This window comes from Mobula birostris, chromosome 7 (genome assembly GCF_030028105.1).
Source record: "Mobula birostris isolate sMobBir1 chromosome 7, sMobBir1.hap1, whole genome shotgun sequence".
Classification (NCBI taxonomy): domain Eukaryota; kingdom Metazoa; phylum Chordata; class Chondrichthyes; order Myliobatiformes; family Myliobatidae; genus Mobula; species Mobula birostris.
The window spans coordinates 44,643,067-44,657,961 of NC_092376.1; the positions used below are offsets into that span (position 1 = coordinate 44,643,067).

General features: G+C 43.2%; 1 protein-coding gene and 1 long non-coding RNA gene across 10 annotated transcripts in view; one reads left to right on the forward strand and one right to left on the reverse strand.

The window, feature by feature from the left end:
- The window catches only part of LOC140200156 (gamma-sarcoglycan-like), a 630,311-nt gene that overhangs the window by 1,969 nt on the left and 613,447 nt on the right, over positions 1–14,895 (reverse strand). For all 9 annotated transcript variants that reach the window (XM_072263045.1, XM_072263048.1, XM_072263047.1 and 6 more), the window contains one exon: positions 3,767–3,890. In XM_072263045.1, coding sequence (XP_072119146.1) covers positions 3,767–3,890 — 124 coding nt within the window. The remainder of the gene's footprint in view (positions 1–3,766; positions 3,891–14,895) is intronic.
- On the forward strand, positions 884–9,809 carry LOC140200157 (uncharacterized). The gene is made up of 4 exons (XR_011886571.1): positions 884–1,253; positions 4,568–4,690; positions 6,129–6,179; positions 9,557–9,809. It is a non-coding gene; the product is annotated as an uncharacterized lncRNA (long non-coding RNA).

Genomic DNA, 14,895 nt, shown 5'->3' on the forward strand with positions numbered 1-14,895 from the left:
GGGACAATGTTTGGACAAGAGGAGATGGTGGCAGTTTGTTGAGATCCATCAAAGGCATGGAAGACTCAGCTGCTGCCGTTGGAGGTTGTGGGCCGAAGAACTCTGGGCTGGGCAGCATTAGATTCAGGGGAAGTGGTTACAATTTACTGACCTATTCACTGACACCACCATCTACATGAGTTCCAGCAGCCCATCTCCAGCACACACCAGCAGTGTGAATTTTCTTTCACCTCTGACCTTCATGCTGAGGTGTCTTGCCGGGTTGTTTCTGGGCATTATAACTGAAAACCTCGGTGTTGACACATACTGCAAATTACAAATAAATTCATTCTGTAGCCAGTGATTTTATCAGATTCCCACAGCCATGAGACAGACTGCTGATAATTTACTGCATGACTGAGTCCCTCATGCCCAATGAATCCAAGGTGCCTCCAATGACCAATCAACGTGCCTACTTGTACATCAGAAGGAAAGGCCATCACTCTGCTTGCATCACCTATTTGGGACAGAAGCACATTGAACAAGGGGCTGGACCGGGTTTAATGGAATTTGCTGTCCCTTCCTGGCAGCTACATGGATGTTCTTCCTTCACACAGCTCCTGAGGATGGCACGGCTGGCCTGCAAGTGCCCACAACTTTGGACAGTGTACCCAGACACCCCACACCTGCATTCTGTGACTGCCCTTTGACAGGTTAAAAGCAAGACCTGATTTAAGTTAATAAATTTTAAAAATTAACACTTTAACAAAAATATAAATATACAGTGAAAAAAAGCTACTCAGTTAAATTTTTTTTGACGATCAGTAACCCTATTTAAATAAGTGAAGATGTGTTGGGGCAAAGCTCATGGAGTGAATCTGGATGCTTTGCTCTGTAGGTCCTGGATTCCCCACTGAAGCTCAAGCCGCCTGCATCTGACCTCCACCGTCTGTAATTGTGCACTGCAGTGCAGAAACAGAACAGCAGTCCAGACAATGCAAATGTCGCAGATGATTCTCTGTGTTTTCCCATCACACATATTTATGCTGAGCAAATTCTCAGTCCCAGCAGTCTTCAACAGAAAGTAAGACTTCTGCAGCAGCACAGTCTCCCTCTGCAGCCCTTGCTGATGACAGAGGCAGAAAAACACAGCAAGGAAATCAGTGCAACAGAGACTGGCAGGTCAAATTGCAGAAGATAGCAAATGAAGAACCAAGAACCATGAAGGTTGACCATTTCAGAACTCAGCAAAGGAGGACTAAGAAATTGATAAGGTAGAATAAGGGTATATTTGACTAGAAATATAAAATAATTCTATGGATTTGTGAGAAGGAATATATCAAATAATTGGGGCTTATCAATACAGATGGAAGAACTTATAATGGGGGAAAAGGAAATGGTAGAGAAATAAAGAAATAATTTTGATCTGTCTCCACAGATACAAATACAAAACACATGCCTAAGAACGAGGATGGGGTTTTTCATATGATGTACTAGGATTAACATTGGTAACCCAAATATTCATGCCCCATATCAAGGGTAACTGCGGGGCAATTTTTCACTCAGAGGGTGGTGAATATAAGGGACAAGCTGCCAGAGGAAGTGATAGGTGCAGATACACTTTCAATGTTTAAAAGCCATTTAAGCAGGAAAGATTTAGAGGGATATGGACCAAGTGCAGGCAAATGGGACTAGCTCACGATTACAGCTTACCAAGCATGGATAAGTTTGACCAATGGGCCTGTTTCTGTGCTGAATGACTCCAAGACCATATAATGGCAGAGGAGAAGTTCACTGATGGTACAAAACTTGGCAGCATTGTGAGTAGGGGGAAGGATGTAGAGGCATTGAGAGGATATGGAACAGAATATAGAAACTAAGCGAGTGAGTGGGTATGCAATATGGAAAATGCGAGATTGATAAATAAAACAAAAAAAGTAGAGTGATTTTTAGATGTTGACAGACAGAAATGTTGATGTTCAGAGGGCCTGTAAGTACATAAGTCACTGAAAAGTAATTTGCTGAACAGCAAGCACTTAGGAGAGCAAGTGACACATTACGCATTAGAGTGGGGATTTAAGTAGTAAAGAGGCCTTACTGCAATTAAATAAGACCTTGACAATGATATTCAATAAATTCTGGTCTTGTTACCTAAAGAAGAATATATGTATGTGTCCTAAAGGGGGAGCAGTCAATATCAATGAAACTGATTCCAGATTGGATTGATTTATGATATGAGGGAAGATTGCGTAGACCACGCCTGATTCCTCTTGTTTGAAGAATAAAAGTTATCTTACTGAAGCTTACAAAATTCTTACCAGGCTTGGCAGGCTGCATGTAGAGAGGAGGATTTCCCCATCAGAGCAATCTAGAACCGGGGGCTGCAGTATCGCTATCTTGGACTGAAAAGAGAAGGGTCTTATTCACTCAGTGAGAGGTGAATCTTTAGAATTCTCTATCTAGTAGGGTTGGGGACTCTCAGTTGAGTTTTTCCAAAACAGAAATTGAGCTTTCTGGATATGAAGGGAATCAAGGAATATGGGAATAGTGCTGGACAGTGGTGCAGCGGGAGACCAGCCATGACCTTGATGAAATAGTGAATCAACTCAAAGGGCAAGATGGCTCAGTCCTGCTCCTAATTGCTATGTTCTCAGGATTATCTGAGTAGCCCTGGGAGAAACACCTGTCCAGCAGCATCATTATTGAATGAGGAGAAAGCCCTCTGCATTCTGGCTTCAGCTTGGTTGTAGGCAGAGGAAGCAAAGGCTGAGTTTGAGGTCTTTGCTGTACAAGTGCTGTAGTAGTTACTGATCATTGTGTAGAGGTCCTTCCAGTGTGCCCCTGCAGCAATTATCCAAGGTTCACTGTCAGAAATGGGTCTCTCATGACAGGAGCTCTATGAGCAACAAACCATAAACACAAGAGATTCTGCAGATGCTGGAAATCCTGAGCAGTACAGACAAAAAGCTGGAGCAACTCAGTCGGTCAGAGGGAAATAAACAGTCATTTTGTTTACATTACTCTGGAAGCGTGCTTATTCTGACTGCAGTGCCCAGGAACTTCTGCTCCCTAAGGCAGTCTAGTGGGAAAGTCATTTGCTCTTTCAGGTTGCACTCTACCATTTGGGTGTCAGTCTTGTCTGCGGAAGTGATTATCGTCAAAGATGTGGACTGGTAGCTTACCAGGAATGAGGTATCTGGTGCAAAAAGAAAGTGATCTGAATATCCTGGGCTCTTCAGCAGCAGGAATTATGGCAATCCACATCAGGGTGGCAACGTAAGGTGTTTCATTATCTCTTCTTCTTGTTGCTTTTGAAGTGTTATTCATTATTAATTACCCTCACAATACCAAAAGAGTGATGTTGAAGTTAAATTTGACATTGGGCATTATAACTCATTGAACTCCAGGAATGTGCTCTGATCTCAGCGGTGGATTAGACACAACCCTCTGCTGTCCACAGTAATGAAATTCAAGAGAGATTCAACATAATACAGAGATCCTTAGCAAGTGTCATTATCACAGAATATCTTTCCTGATAGAGATCAAGTAAACAGAGAATGAATCAGTATGGCATGATATTTCAGTTAAGGGGAACATGGTATGAGACAACTTTGGTTGTGCAGAATTAAACACAATTTTTAAAAAGTGAAAGGAAAAAATGCTTGATCTTCTCTTTAAAATAATGCATGCAACTGAATTGTTTCTTAATCTGGATTTGTAATACAATGCTGGAACCATTTTGGAGGACAGAAATGAAGTTGTCCTTGTGGATTTGAACTGTACTCACCATTCCTTCACTGGTGTGAAAAATGATGTCCCTCTGAGAAGAGGCTTCAATGTTTCCAGCTCGTGCTTTGATCTGAACACCTTTTGGTGCATCCATGCTCAAACAGCGAGTTGGAGATTCCAGCCTAAGGGCAAGAAAGGTCACATTTAGAGAACTGAAGGTGACACAAGATCTTGTTCTGATCTATAAACAATGTTCCTTATTATACACAATTATTGTATTTTGCCACAGCTTGCATTTAAGTTGCACACTTATTGCAAGGAAAACAACCCAAAGATTATGATGCATAATTTGCAAAAAGGCAAATATAAAGGCAATTTGCATAATACATAGAGAATACCAGTAAAGGTAACCTCTCAAAAGATTTCCCAGCACATAATTCTTTGTAACTCCGCCATCTCCAATGGGATACCATCACCAAGCTCATCTTTTTCTTCCCTCTCCCCCATTTTCTGCTTTCCACAGGGATTGCTCCCTATGTGACTCCCTTGTCCATTCGTCCCTCTGCACTGATCACCCTCCTGGTACTTACCATTGAAAGTGGAACATGTACTACACCTCCTCCCTCGCTACTATTTAGGGCCCCAAACAGCCCTTTCAGGTGAGGTGACACTTCACCCGTGAGTCTATTGGGGTCATATACTGTGTTTGGCGCTCCTGGTAAGGCCTCTTGTATATTGGTGAGACCCAACATAGTTTGGGAGATCGCTTCGCCAAGCACCCATGCTCCATCTGCCAGAAAAAGCGGTATCTCCCAATGGCCACCCATTTTAATTCTGCTTCCCATTCTCACTTTGACAGGTCCATCCATGGTCTCCTCAACTGTCATGATGAGGTCACACTCAGGTTGGAGGAGCAACAACTTATATTCCGTCTGGGTAGCCCCCAACCTGATGGCATGAACATCGATCTCACGAACTTTCGGTAATGACCCCCCTTCTCTATACCCCATCCCCTTTTCCCTCTCTCACCTTATCTCCTTGCCCGCCCATTGTCTCCCTTTGGTGCTCCTCCCCCTTTTTCTTTCTTCCATGGCCTTCTGTCCTCTACTATTAGATTCCCCCTTCTCCAGACCTGTGTCCCTTTCACCAAACAACTTCCCAACTTTTCACCCCTCCCCTCTTCCCTCTCAGTTTCACCTGTCACCTTGTGTTTCTCCATCTCCTCTCCCCGCCCTCTGACCCGGACTCCTCATCATTTTTTCTCCAGGCCTGCTGAAGGGTTTCAGCCTAAAATGTCACTGTGCTCTTTTCCATAGATGCTGCTTGGCCTGCTGAGTTCCTTTAGCATCTTGTGTGTGTTAAAAAGATTTTGATGCGTGCATTATCCATTGCTATCATAGCTCCCAATTATTAAGAGCTTTCATTCAAATTAATTACAACAAAACCTTTTCTCTGGGCATGTAATTATGAGTGAGATTCTCTGTTGACAGTGTGTGGAGTAAGTAATGTTATGATGCGGGGGGGGGGACATCGATTCAGACCATGAGAGGCCTGCGTCGGGCATTTTCATGCCTTACAAGGTGCAGATTGGAAGTCTGTGTGGGGCGCCACTCCTCGCACAGACACTAGAGCAATGTGTGATTAAGTGCCTTGCTCAAGGGCACAAACACGCTGCCACAGCTGAGGCTCGAACTAGTGACCTTGAGGTAACTAGATGAACGCCTTAACCACTTGGCCACATGCCCAACACATGATGAACTTTAGTAAAATATTCTATCACAATATCTGATGAATAATCTCTGACCTGACATGTTAATTTTGTTTCTTTTTCCACAGATGCTGCTTGGCTTTCTGAGTATTTCAGGCATTTTCTGGTTTTATTATTCCATTACATTCTCAACCTCTTTTTAAGAAAGATATTGAGAGGCAGAATTGTTAATTTCTGAACCCAGGGCTTTGGCAGCTGAAGGCATGGCTGCCAATGGTGTGATTGTAGTTGGGGGTAATCAGGAAGTTTGAAATGGAACAAGACAAGTATCCAGAAGAGTTATAAAAGCAGAAAATAGTGGAAACACTCAGCAGGCCAGGCAGCATCTGCAGAAAGAGAAAGAGAGTTAAGGTGTTAGGTTAGAGACCCTTTGTCAGATGTTATGACACAACATAAGATACTACTACAATACATCATACATTATTTACTGTACTTCACATACTTTCAGCAGAAATGTTACTCGCAACTGCACACCTGGGCAAAGATTTTTTTTTTCAAATGAATGGTAGCTCTTAATAACCGGGTTCACATGACAGCAATGGATAACAAACTCTTTACACAGTGCATGCATCATCAGCTTTGGATAGGTTCCCTTTACTGTTAGACATTCTCCACATAATGTGTAAATTATATTTGCGATGTTTCTTTTCAGATTCTGCTGATAAAAGCTTTGTGAAGAATACCTATGACCCATCAACCAAAGGTAGGAGAGCAGATAAAAAAAATGCAGCAAAAAGATTTGGTGTTTATTTGTAAGGTCACTGGATTAATCATGAAAATGACATTGAGCTAGTCAAAGACATCAGGTATGCAAACATTCTATACATCTGGATGCAAATTCCTATGTTCAGCAGATGGGCAGCAATGCAAAGTGGATCACACACTCACCTCACAACAGGCTCAAACAGGCAAAAGACGGTTCATTCAGCTCACCGTGGGGTACACCTCTGTGTTATGCTACTATGAGGTGGGGCGTAACTCTGCGCTATATACTCACATTGCAAGGCAGTCATTACCATTGCTGTACCTTCAAAACTATCTAATATATGCTCAAATGTCAATTATGGCACACTACAGGAGACTGAACACAAAAATTGAGAATAACTCTCCTTTGTAGTCCTGAACTTCGGATTCATCATTAGATCAGACTCTTGAATAACCCCCTCAGGTGGATGTAACAGCACCCTTTACCATATTTTTGTACAGTTCTGGTCTCCAAATTTGAGGAAGGACATTCTTGCTATTGAGGGAGTGCAGCGGAGGTTCACGAGGTTAATCCCCGGGATGGCGGGACTGTCATATGTTGAAAGGTTGGAGTGACTGGGCTTATATACACTGGAATTAGAAGGATGAGAGGGGATCTGATTGAAACATATAAGGTTATTAAGGGATTGGACACGCTAGAGGCAGGAAACATGTTCCCGATGTTGGGGGAGTCCAGAACCAGAGGCCACAAATTGAGAATAAGGGGTAAGCCATTTAGAACGGAGTTGAGGAAAAACTTTTTCACCCAGAGAGTTGTGGATCTGTGGAATGCTCTGCCTCAGAAGGCAGTGGAGGCCAATTCTCTGGATGCTTTCAAGAAAGAGTTAGATAGAGCTCTCAATGATAGTGGAGTCAAGAGAAATGGGGATAAGGCAGGAACAGGGTACTGACTGTGGATGATCAGCCATGATCACAGTGAATGGTGGTGCTGGCTCGAAGGGCCAAATGGCCTACTCCTGCACCTATTGTCTATTGTCCGTTGTCTATTTAACGGAAGTACAGGGGGTGGGGGACATCTCAAGACATCTTGAGTAATAATCTTCAGTCATCATCATGGCAGCCACGGTAGCGTAGGATTAGCATGACGTCTTCCGGCTTGGAGCACCAGAGTTTAGAGTTCAGTCCCAGTATCCTCTGTAAGAAGTCCCTGTACGTGCTCCCTAGAATGCATGGATTTCCCCAGGGGCTCCGGTTTCCTCCCACAGCCCAGTCAGATTAATTGGTCATTGCAAATTGTTCCATGATTGGGTTAGGGTTTGGATTGTTGGGTCTTGCTGGGCGGTGCGGCAGGAAGGGCCAGAAGGGCCTATTCCACACTGTACCTCCAAACAAATAAACTAAAATCAGGCTGCAGGTCATTCTTACATCATTGTTTTGAGGGAGTTTCCAGTGTGTAAATTGGCTGCTTCATCAAACTTTAAAACACCTTGGGATGTCATGAAAGGGATTCTCTAAGTACAAGGCCCTCATTATTAATTATTGTAGGTGCATTTATAAACAAATATAAAAGGTAGGAAGGAAAACACCAGATCAATGGGATTAAGAAATAAAAACGAACTTAGAGTTGTACCACGTATTTTACAAACGTTAAGATCTCCTCAAATGCTTCATAGAAGAACTGATAGCTTCCAAACAAGAGCCAACACAGGTGCAAGCACAACAACTGTAATGGGTCCTTTCGTGTGGTGGCGTCTTTAAAGTTTTGAAGTGTTTAGATCATTACTATTTATGAAGCATTTATTGCTCTTCAAACAGTATTTTCAAATACCCTGATGCGGTTTTAATTGTCTTGAGAATCTCTCGGTCTTCAAGCAGACTTTTAGAAGCATTTAACAATGTTCAACTGAACAATCCAATTTTTATTTTAGTACTATCAATATGGGTAATGAGTAAAAAACCTTATTAAATATATTAAAAGCTTAAAAAAGTCTTACATAAGTTCTAGCCATGCATGATTCCACATGAGATAAACTCCCAGATAAAAAGTTATGAAACTAATTTTAGCCTTCATACTGAAGGTAATAAATGAAAGCCTGGTTACTGTGGAAATATTCACTGTAAGTACCATGACAGTTGCTCAGCCAATTAGTTTGATGAAATCAAGTAGCATATGTAAGTTAGCATTTTACATCTGGACAGAATCCCAGTGAATGTTATGTACCAATAATAACATTTCAATGTTATGGACCCATATCAGGACTGAATTTTGTTGCCTCAGTCGCCCTCATTATCAGGCATCTTATTCTGGGTTTTACAGAGTTAGCTTACAAGGAACTGAACAGAGAATCAATGATGATCTTCCAGGTAACAGTGAAGGGAATTTGTGTAAATATAAAGATAGGCTTTATTTGTCACATGTACATTGAAGCATTGAACATACTGTATGCTTAAATCAACAGCTATCACCAAGCTTCCGACACCAACGTAGCATGCCCACAGCTACCAATTCAGAGATACATGGCGCTCTCTGCTTTGTAAAGTACAAAATTGCAGGCCTTGGGAAACACTAGGGTGATGAAGGGCCCTCGTGCACTTGGCTCCATCTGCTCATCATCCCTCACCCCTTCCTCAGTTCACCAATCATCTGCTGGCCTCTGCCTCATGCCCCTCCTCTTGTCCTCATTATTGTGGCCATATTCCGTCTCCACTCTCAGTCCTGATGCAGGGTCCTGACTCAAAACAACAACTATTTCTTCCTCCCAAGATACTCCTTAACTCTCTGACCCCCCCCCCCACAAAAGATTACATGGTGCTCCAGTTTCCTGCATCTTCCAACCAACAGGCAGAGTTTGTTGGTGGCTCTTGGCTGATGCCAGTGGAGGGTCAGAACTACCTTGGGGATCGAGCCTCCTCATCTTGTCTCTAGGGGACCATAGGCAGGTCATGGCAGGTAACACGCATCTGAAAGAAACCCTGCTGCTTGGATCGGATCAGGATGATCCAGTGGGAAAACATTCAAGGAAGGGGTGCAGAAGGAACGTAATGTTGCAGCAAAACAGATTATTTTCTACTTTTTCCCCCAAGCCAATAAAAATTATCTTTGTGCTCCTGTATAGCCGGCTGGAGTACATTCTCTTTAGCTTTAATAGCCTGAATCTAATACAATGACATGCAGTCTTGTCTTGTTGAGATTCTCTGGCACTGAGAAATTGTGTCTTTGATCCTGCACTGGGTTGGAGCTGAATTCCATGGGGATTAGAGGAAACAGGATTAGGAGAAAACTGGGAATCTAAGTAACATTTTTAATTAGTTAATTTTGCTTTAATATTTTTAACTATTTATGGGTGATTAGAATTTTATTTTTCGCTTCAACAGAGGGTTATCTTACTTTCAAGCGTTTCAAGTGCTGGCGGGGACTTCTGAGAAGCAGGACCTCCTCAAAGCAAAGGCTGCTGCGTGGAAGTTCAGACCAGACTACTGACCGCGATGCGGCTGGCTGGTGTGATTGCATTCAGATCACACAGTCTGAGGACACAGCGAATGAAGTGGCAATTCCTCGCAGGACAGAAAGAATGTTGGGCTTACAGATTAATGCTAGTAAAGACATGATAGCATAATTATTAGCTAACACTGAAATAAATTTGCTATTAAAGCTTGTAAGTACTCTTAATTTCTTTTAATCACAAATTGAATAAAAGTGTGTATAAATTACTGGCAGCTGATATGACTTGGATTAGGAAGATTCTTTTCTACACTAATCAGTTTAAAGTGATATAATACATTTAGTTCATGAATAGAAAAAAAATCCAATTTGAAAAGATTCAAACTTGGGAGTAATCAGATTATTCCAAAACTCGTGCATGTCACCCATTGGTACTAAATACAGTATCATTGCGTTGTGACTGCACTGATGCCAACGTTGTGGCTCACCAATAGGACGAAGATGGCAATTCATCTTTCTGGGCTATTCTTTGCGTTGTCCATAGTATTCTCACATTCCAGGTACCATAGTCCACGTCTTTCATCTTTTGGTTTCAGTAATGTTGATCACACTGAGTATGGTTTCCCATCCAGGAGAGATGGGGCAGACAACAGTTGAGGCATATTATGTAGTGTAGCCCCTCCCAGACTGAGGTGAGATGAGGGCTGCTGCGGCAAAAGGGTACCCTTGTTCCAACACAGTTCCCTGGTGACCAGCATGTGTATGCTGCCTGCGTGCAGAATTTTGACTACACCCCTCTGGTTTTAGAGACCTGTCTCTATCCTGAGAGCTCCATTGTCATGGGGCTCCTGTGTCAAACAGAAGCCTGCACGCGTCATGATTAGTGTGGGGACTCGTGTATCTGGGTTGACTTCATTTTGGCAGTCAGTGGGTGGGTTTAACAGTATGGTGGACCAGGGCATCAGGGCATGAGGTCCTTTAACATCTGCCGGACGATGCTGAGGATGTTCTACGAGTCTGTGGTGGCCAGTGCTATCATGTTTGCTGTTGTGTGCTGGGGCAGCAGGCTGAGGGCAGCAGACACCAACAGAATCAACAAACTCATTCGTAAGGCCAGTGATGTTGTAGGGATGGAACTGGACTCTCTGACGGTGGTGTCTGAAAAGAGGATGCTGTCTAAGTTGCATGCCATCTTGGTCAATGTCTCCCATCCACTACATAATGTACTGGGTGGGCACAGGATTACATTCAGCCAGAGACTCATTCCACTGAGATGCAGCACTGAGTGTCATAGGAAGTCATTCCTGCCTGTGGCCATCAAACTTTACAACTCCTCCCTTGGAGGGTCAGACACCCTGAGCCGATAGGCTGGTCCTGGAGTTATTTCATAATTTACTGGCATAACTTACATATTACTATATAACTATTTATTACTATTTTTCTATTACTATTTATTATTTCTATGACTATTACTATTACTATTTCTATTACTATTTATTATTTATGGTGCAACTGTAACAAAAACCAATTTCCCCTGGGATCAATAAAGTATGACTATGACTATGACTGCTACTATGGGGCCTCTTCCCCGTGCAGCCTTCACAGTATTTCCCCACCCGCTCTGCCACTGAGGACATTTAAAATCATTTCTCACATTCTGCTCCCCCTCAAATTTACTGGCTGTAGGTAACCTGCTGAGATTGGAAGCTGCAGGCACTCTGCATCTTTGGGGTTGTTTGAACACACATTCCTTCCCCCACAGTAAGACAAGAAAATACAGATGTCTTATGGCTGTTAGTTCTATTTTCCTTTGTAAAACTTGCAGTAATTTTATACAACACATACTGTATGTTGTATCATCTGTAGTGTGTGTATTTATTATGATTTTATTTGTGACATTAATTCAGTTTTAATGAATATTTTGTAAAAATCCTGGATTGTGCAGCACTCTGAGTCTCAGATAGTTTTGACCACCCAGGAAGGGTCAGGCTGATTCCAGGTGTTAGAAATTGCAAAATGCAGATACTAAGGAGCTTTAGCCAACAGGAATCTTGGGATGGGGGGATGAAAAGGAGGGGCGATCCTACCCTGGCTGGAGGATTAACTCATACAAAGAAAGATGGCTCTGGTTTTGAAGCCAGGGTTCTCAGTTCATTGCTGCTGTGTTCCTCAGGGTGGCGCTATAGGCTCAGTCATCTTCACCTGCATCACCGCTCATTTGCCTTCCAGCATTACTTGAGAAGTAGAGGCATTCAAGGTTCAAGATTGTTTAAGGTCATTTCCAATACACAAATGTACTGGAGAACAAAATAATTGTTATTCTGGATTTGATGTAGCACAAAAGACACAATAAGATAAAGAACACAATAAGTAAAAAAACAATGAATATAAATACACAAGATAGCTTATATACATAGAGTAATTGTATGTTCATAAAGGCATAGGAGTGGCTGTATATAAGGTGGCTGACAGGAAATGATAAAGTAGTGGTGGTTGGGGATGTGGAAGGGTGGGTTAGTGGAAAGGTGGAAGTGTTGATCAGCCTTCTGCTTGGGGAAAGTAACTGTTTTCGAGTCTGGTGGTCCTAGCGTGGATGCTAAGTAGCCTCCTCCCTGATGGGAGTAGGACAAGCAGTCCATGAGCAGGGTTGGTGGGATTGCTCATGATGTTACTGGCCTTTTTCTGTCATCTTTCTGTATATACGTCCTTGGTGGTGGGAGGCTGGTGCCAGTGATGCATTGGGCAGTTTTGACTACCTGTTGTAGAGCCTCCCTGTTCACTGCCGCGCAGTTTCCGTACCAAGCAGTGACGTAGATGTTAGAATGCTCTCTTCTGCACATCTGTAGAATGATGTGAGTATAGATGTGCATAGTCCAGCTCTCTTGAGCCTCCTCAGCAAGTAGAGGAGTTGGTGAGTTTTCCTGATGGTACAGAATGTGCTCTGGAACCATGTGAGATTGTGTGAGACGTGTACTTCCTTGAAATTGAAACTGCTTGCAGTTTTCACTGCTGTGTCGCAGAGGTAAGGGGGGAGGGGATGAGTCCTGTGAGTTCTCCTGAAGTTGATAACCATCTCTGTTGTCCTGTTGACACTAAGGAAGAGGTTGTTTGCCTGATATCAGGCCTCGAGCTCTTCCAGCTCCTCTCCTAGGTCGTCTCATCGTTGTTGGTGATGAGTCCCACTGTCGTGTCATCGGCGAACTTGACAATGTGATTACTCGGGTGTTTGGCCGCGCAGTCACATGTGAGCAGAATATAGGAGTGGGTTCAGCACACAGCTTTGGGGGGCACCCACATTGAGAATGATGGGGAGGGAGGAGAGGTTGTACATCCTGACTATCTGAGGAATGGTTAGGACGTCCAACACCCAGCTGCACAGTGTTGAGTTTGGAATGACGAGTAGGAGTTTGCTCACCAAGGCTTGAGGGACAATAGTGTTGAATGCTGAACTGAAATCCAGAAACAGCATTCTGATGTAAGTGTCCTTGTTTTCTAGGTGTGTCAGGGCCAGGTACATGGCATCTGTCGTAGGGCAGTTCTGTCAGTAAGCATTTTGCTGAATGTCTGGAAGGAATGCCGTTAGCAGCTGTTTAAAGCACTTCATGATGACTGGTGTCAATGTCACCGGGCAAGTAGTCATTGGATTCGGAATGTGTTGGGTTCTTTAGTACAGGGATGAGGATGGCTGATCTGAAGCATGTAGTGAAGTGTTGAAGATGTCCATGAAGAAGTCAGTGAACCAGTCTGAACAATCCCTGAGTACTTGGCCTGGGATGTTGTTCTGGCCCAGCTGCCTTTTGAGGGTTGACTCCCTGCTGAGTCCTTCTCACATCTACTGTTGTTCCAGGTGGCTGCTCACCGGGGAGGAATAGCTTTTGTGGCTGGTGTGGTGTTGGCATGCCTTGAAGCATGTATAAAAGTTGTTTGGAGTGTCAGGGAGGGAGGCATCACTGGTACAGTCGACACTGCTTTTACATGAATAGTCAGTAATGCTCTTGATGCCCAGCCACATATGCCAGGGTTCATGATAATTATCGGGCTGGTGCTCCTGTATTTTTTGAGCGTAGATCTTTTCCCTCCTGATGCCTAAGATGAAGTTTTCCCGTCTGCTCTGAGAGCTGTTTTGTCTCTAGAGCTGAAGGCAGTGTCCCATGCTTTTGTTAGGGAGTGGACCTTTGCGTTTAGGCAGGGCTTCTGGCTGGGCCATGAGAAGATCCTTCTTTAGGTATTAAAGTCATCTACACACCTACTGATGTGGTCAATAACAGCTTCTCCATTTGTGGTGACCTCCTCGAATATCTCCCAGTTAGTTTGTTCAATACAAAGCTGTGGCATAGAGATTGCCTGATTAGGGTGATGAGTGAAGAGTGATGTTCCTCTTCACTGAAGATTAGTCACCCTATCCTTGGAAAGATATACAGTACTTGCAATTGAGGAAGTGCGAGCAGCTTGACTCCTGGCATAAATGGGCAGACGGTGTTGCCAGATGAGGAGAGATTAAGCAGTGTAGGCATATACCCTGTAGTACTGAGGAGAATGATAGATCATCTTATTGAGGTGCAGGTAATTCTTACAGAGTAGCTGAAGAGATGATGTTTCCCTGATATCACATGCTCAAAATAAGCGATCAGCCAATCAAGACTGAGATGAGAGGGAAGTTGTTCTCTTTGATGTTTGAATGTTGCACATTCTATGTAGTAAGACGGACATCACTCCATTAACCACTTCCATTCCTTCTTACATTTTTTTTTAGCCATTGTGGTGTTCGTTAGAATTCAAAGACAGCAGATATTTTATCACTGGTCGAGCAATTTCACACCTTGGAACCATTTTTGGCAGACACAAAAGTGTCTGAAGTTTCAACTGAAGATTTGCTCTCTGATAAATCAGAGTGGAAAACATTATTTCACAAGCTTAATATTCAGTATGAGCTGAAATTGCCTCATAGGTCCCCCCTTCGATTTTACGGGGCGTGGCCGAGGAATCCCTGAGCTGCTTGGAGGAGAAATGTGTTTTATTGAAACTGTCTGCTTGATTAACCAAAAACTAAACCGCACAGCCATTTGAATACAGCCAGTGACTAGGTGTACACTAACCAGTCACAAAGTGTTATCTGTGTTTTAAAAGTCAGACTGGATGTCAGATTATCATGTGAGTAAACGGTTAAATTTTACACAGTTAACTGCTGTGGTTTTGTGACTTTGCAGCTAGCAGCCATCACCATAGGATTCCTGATGAGGCTGTTGCCACACAGCATGGCAGCAGAGCCAGT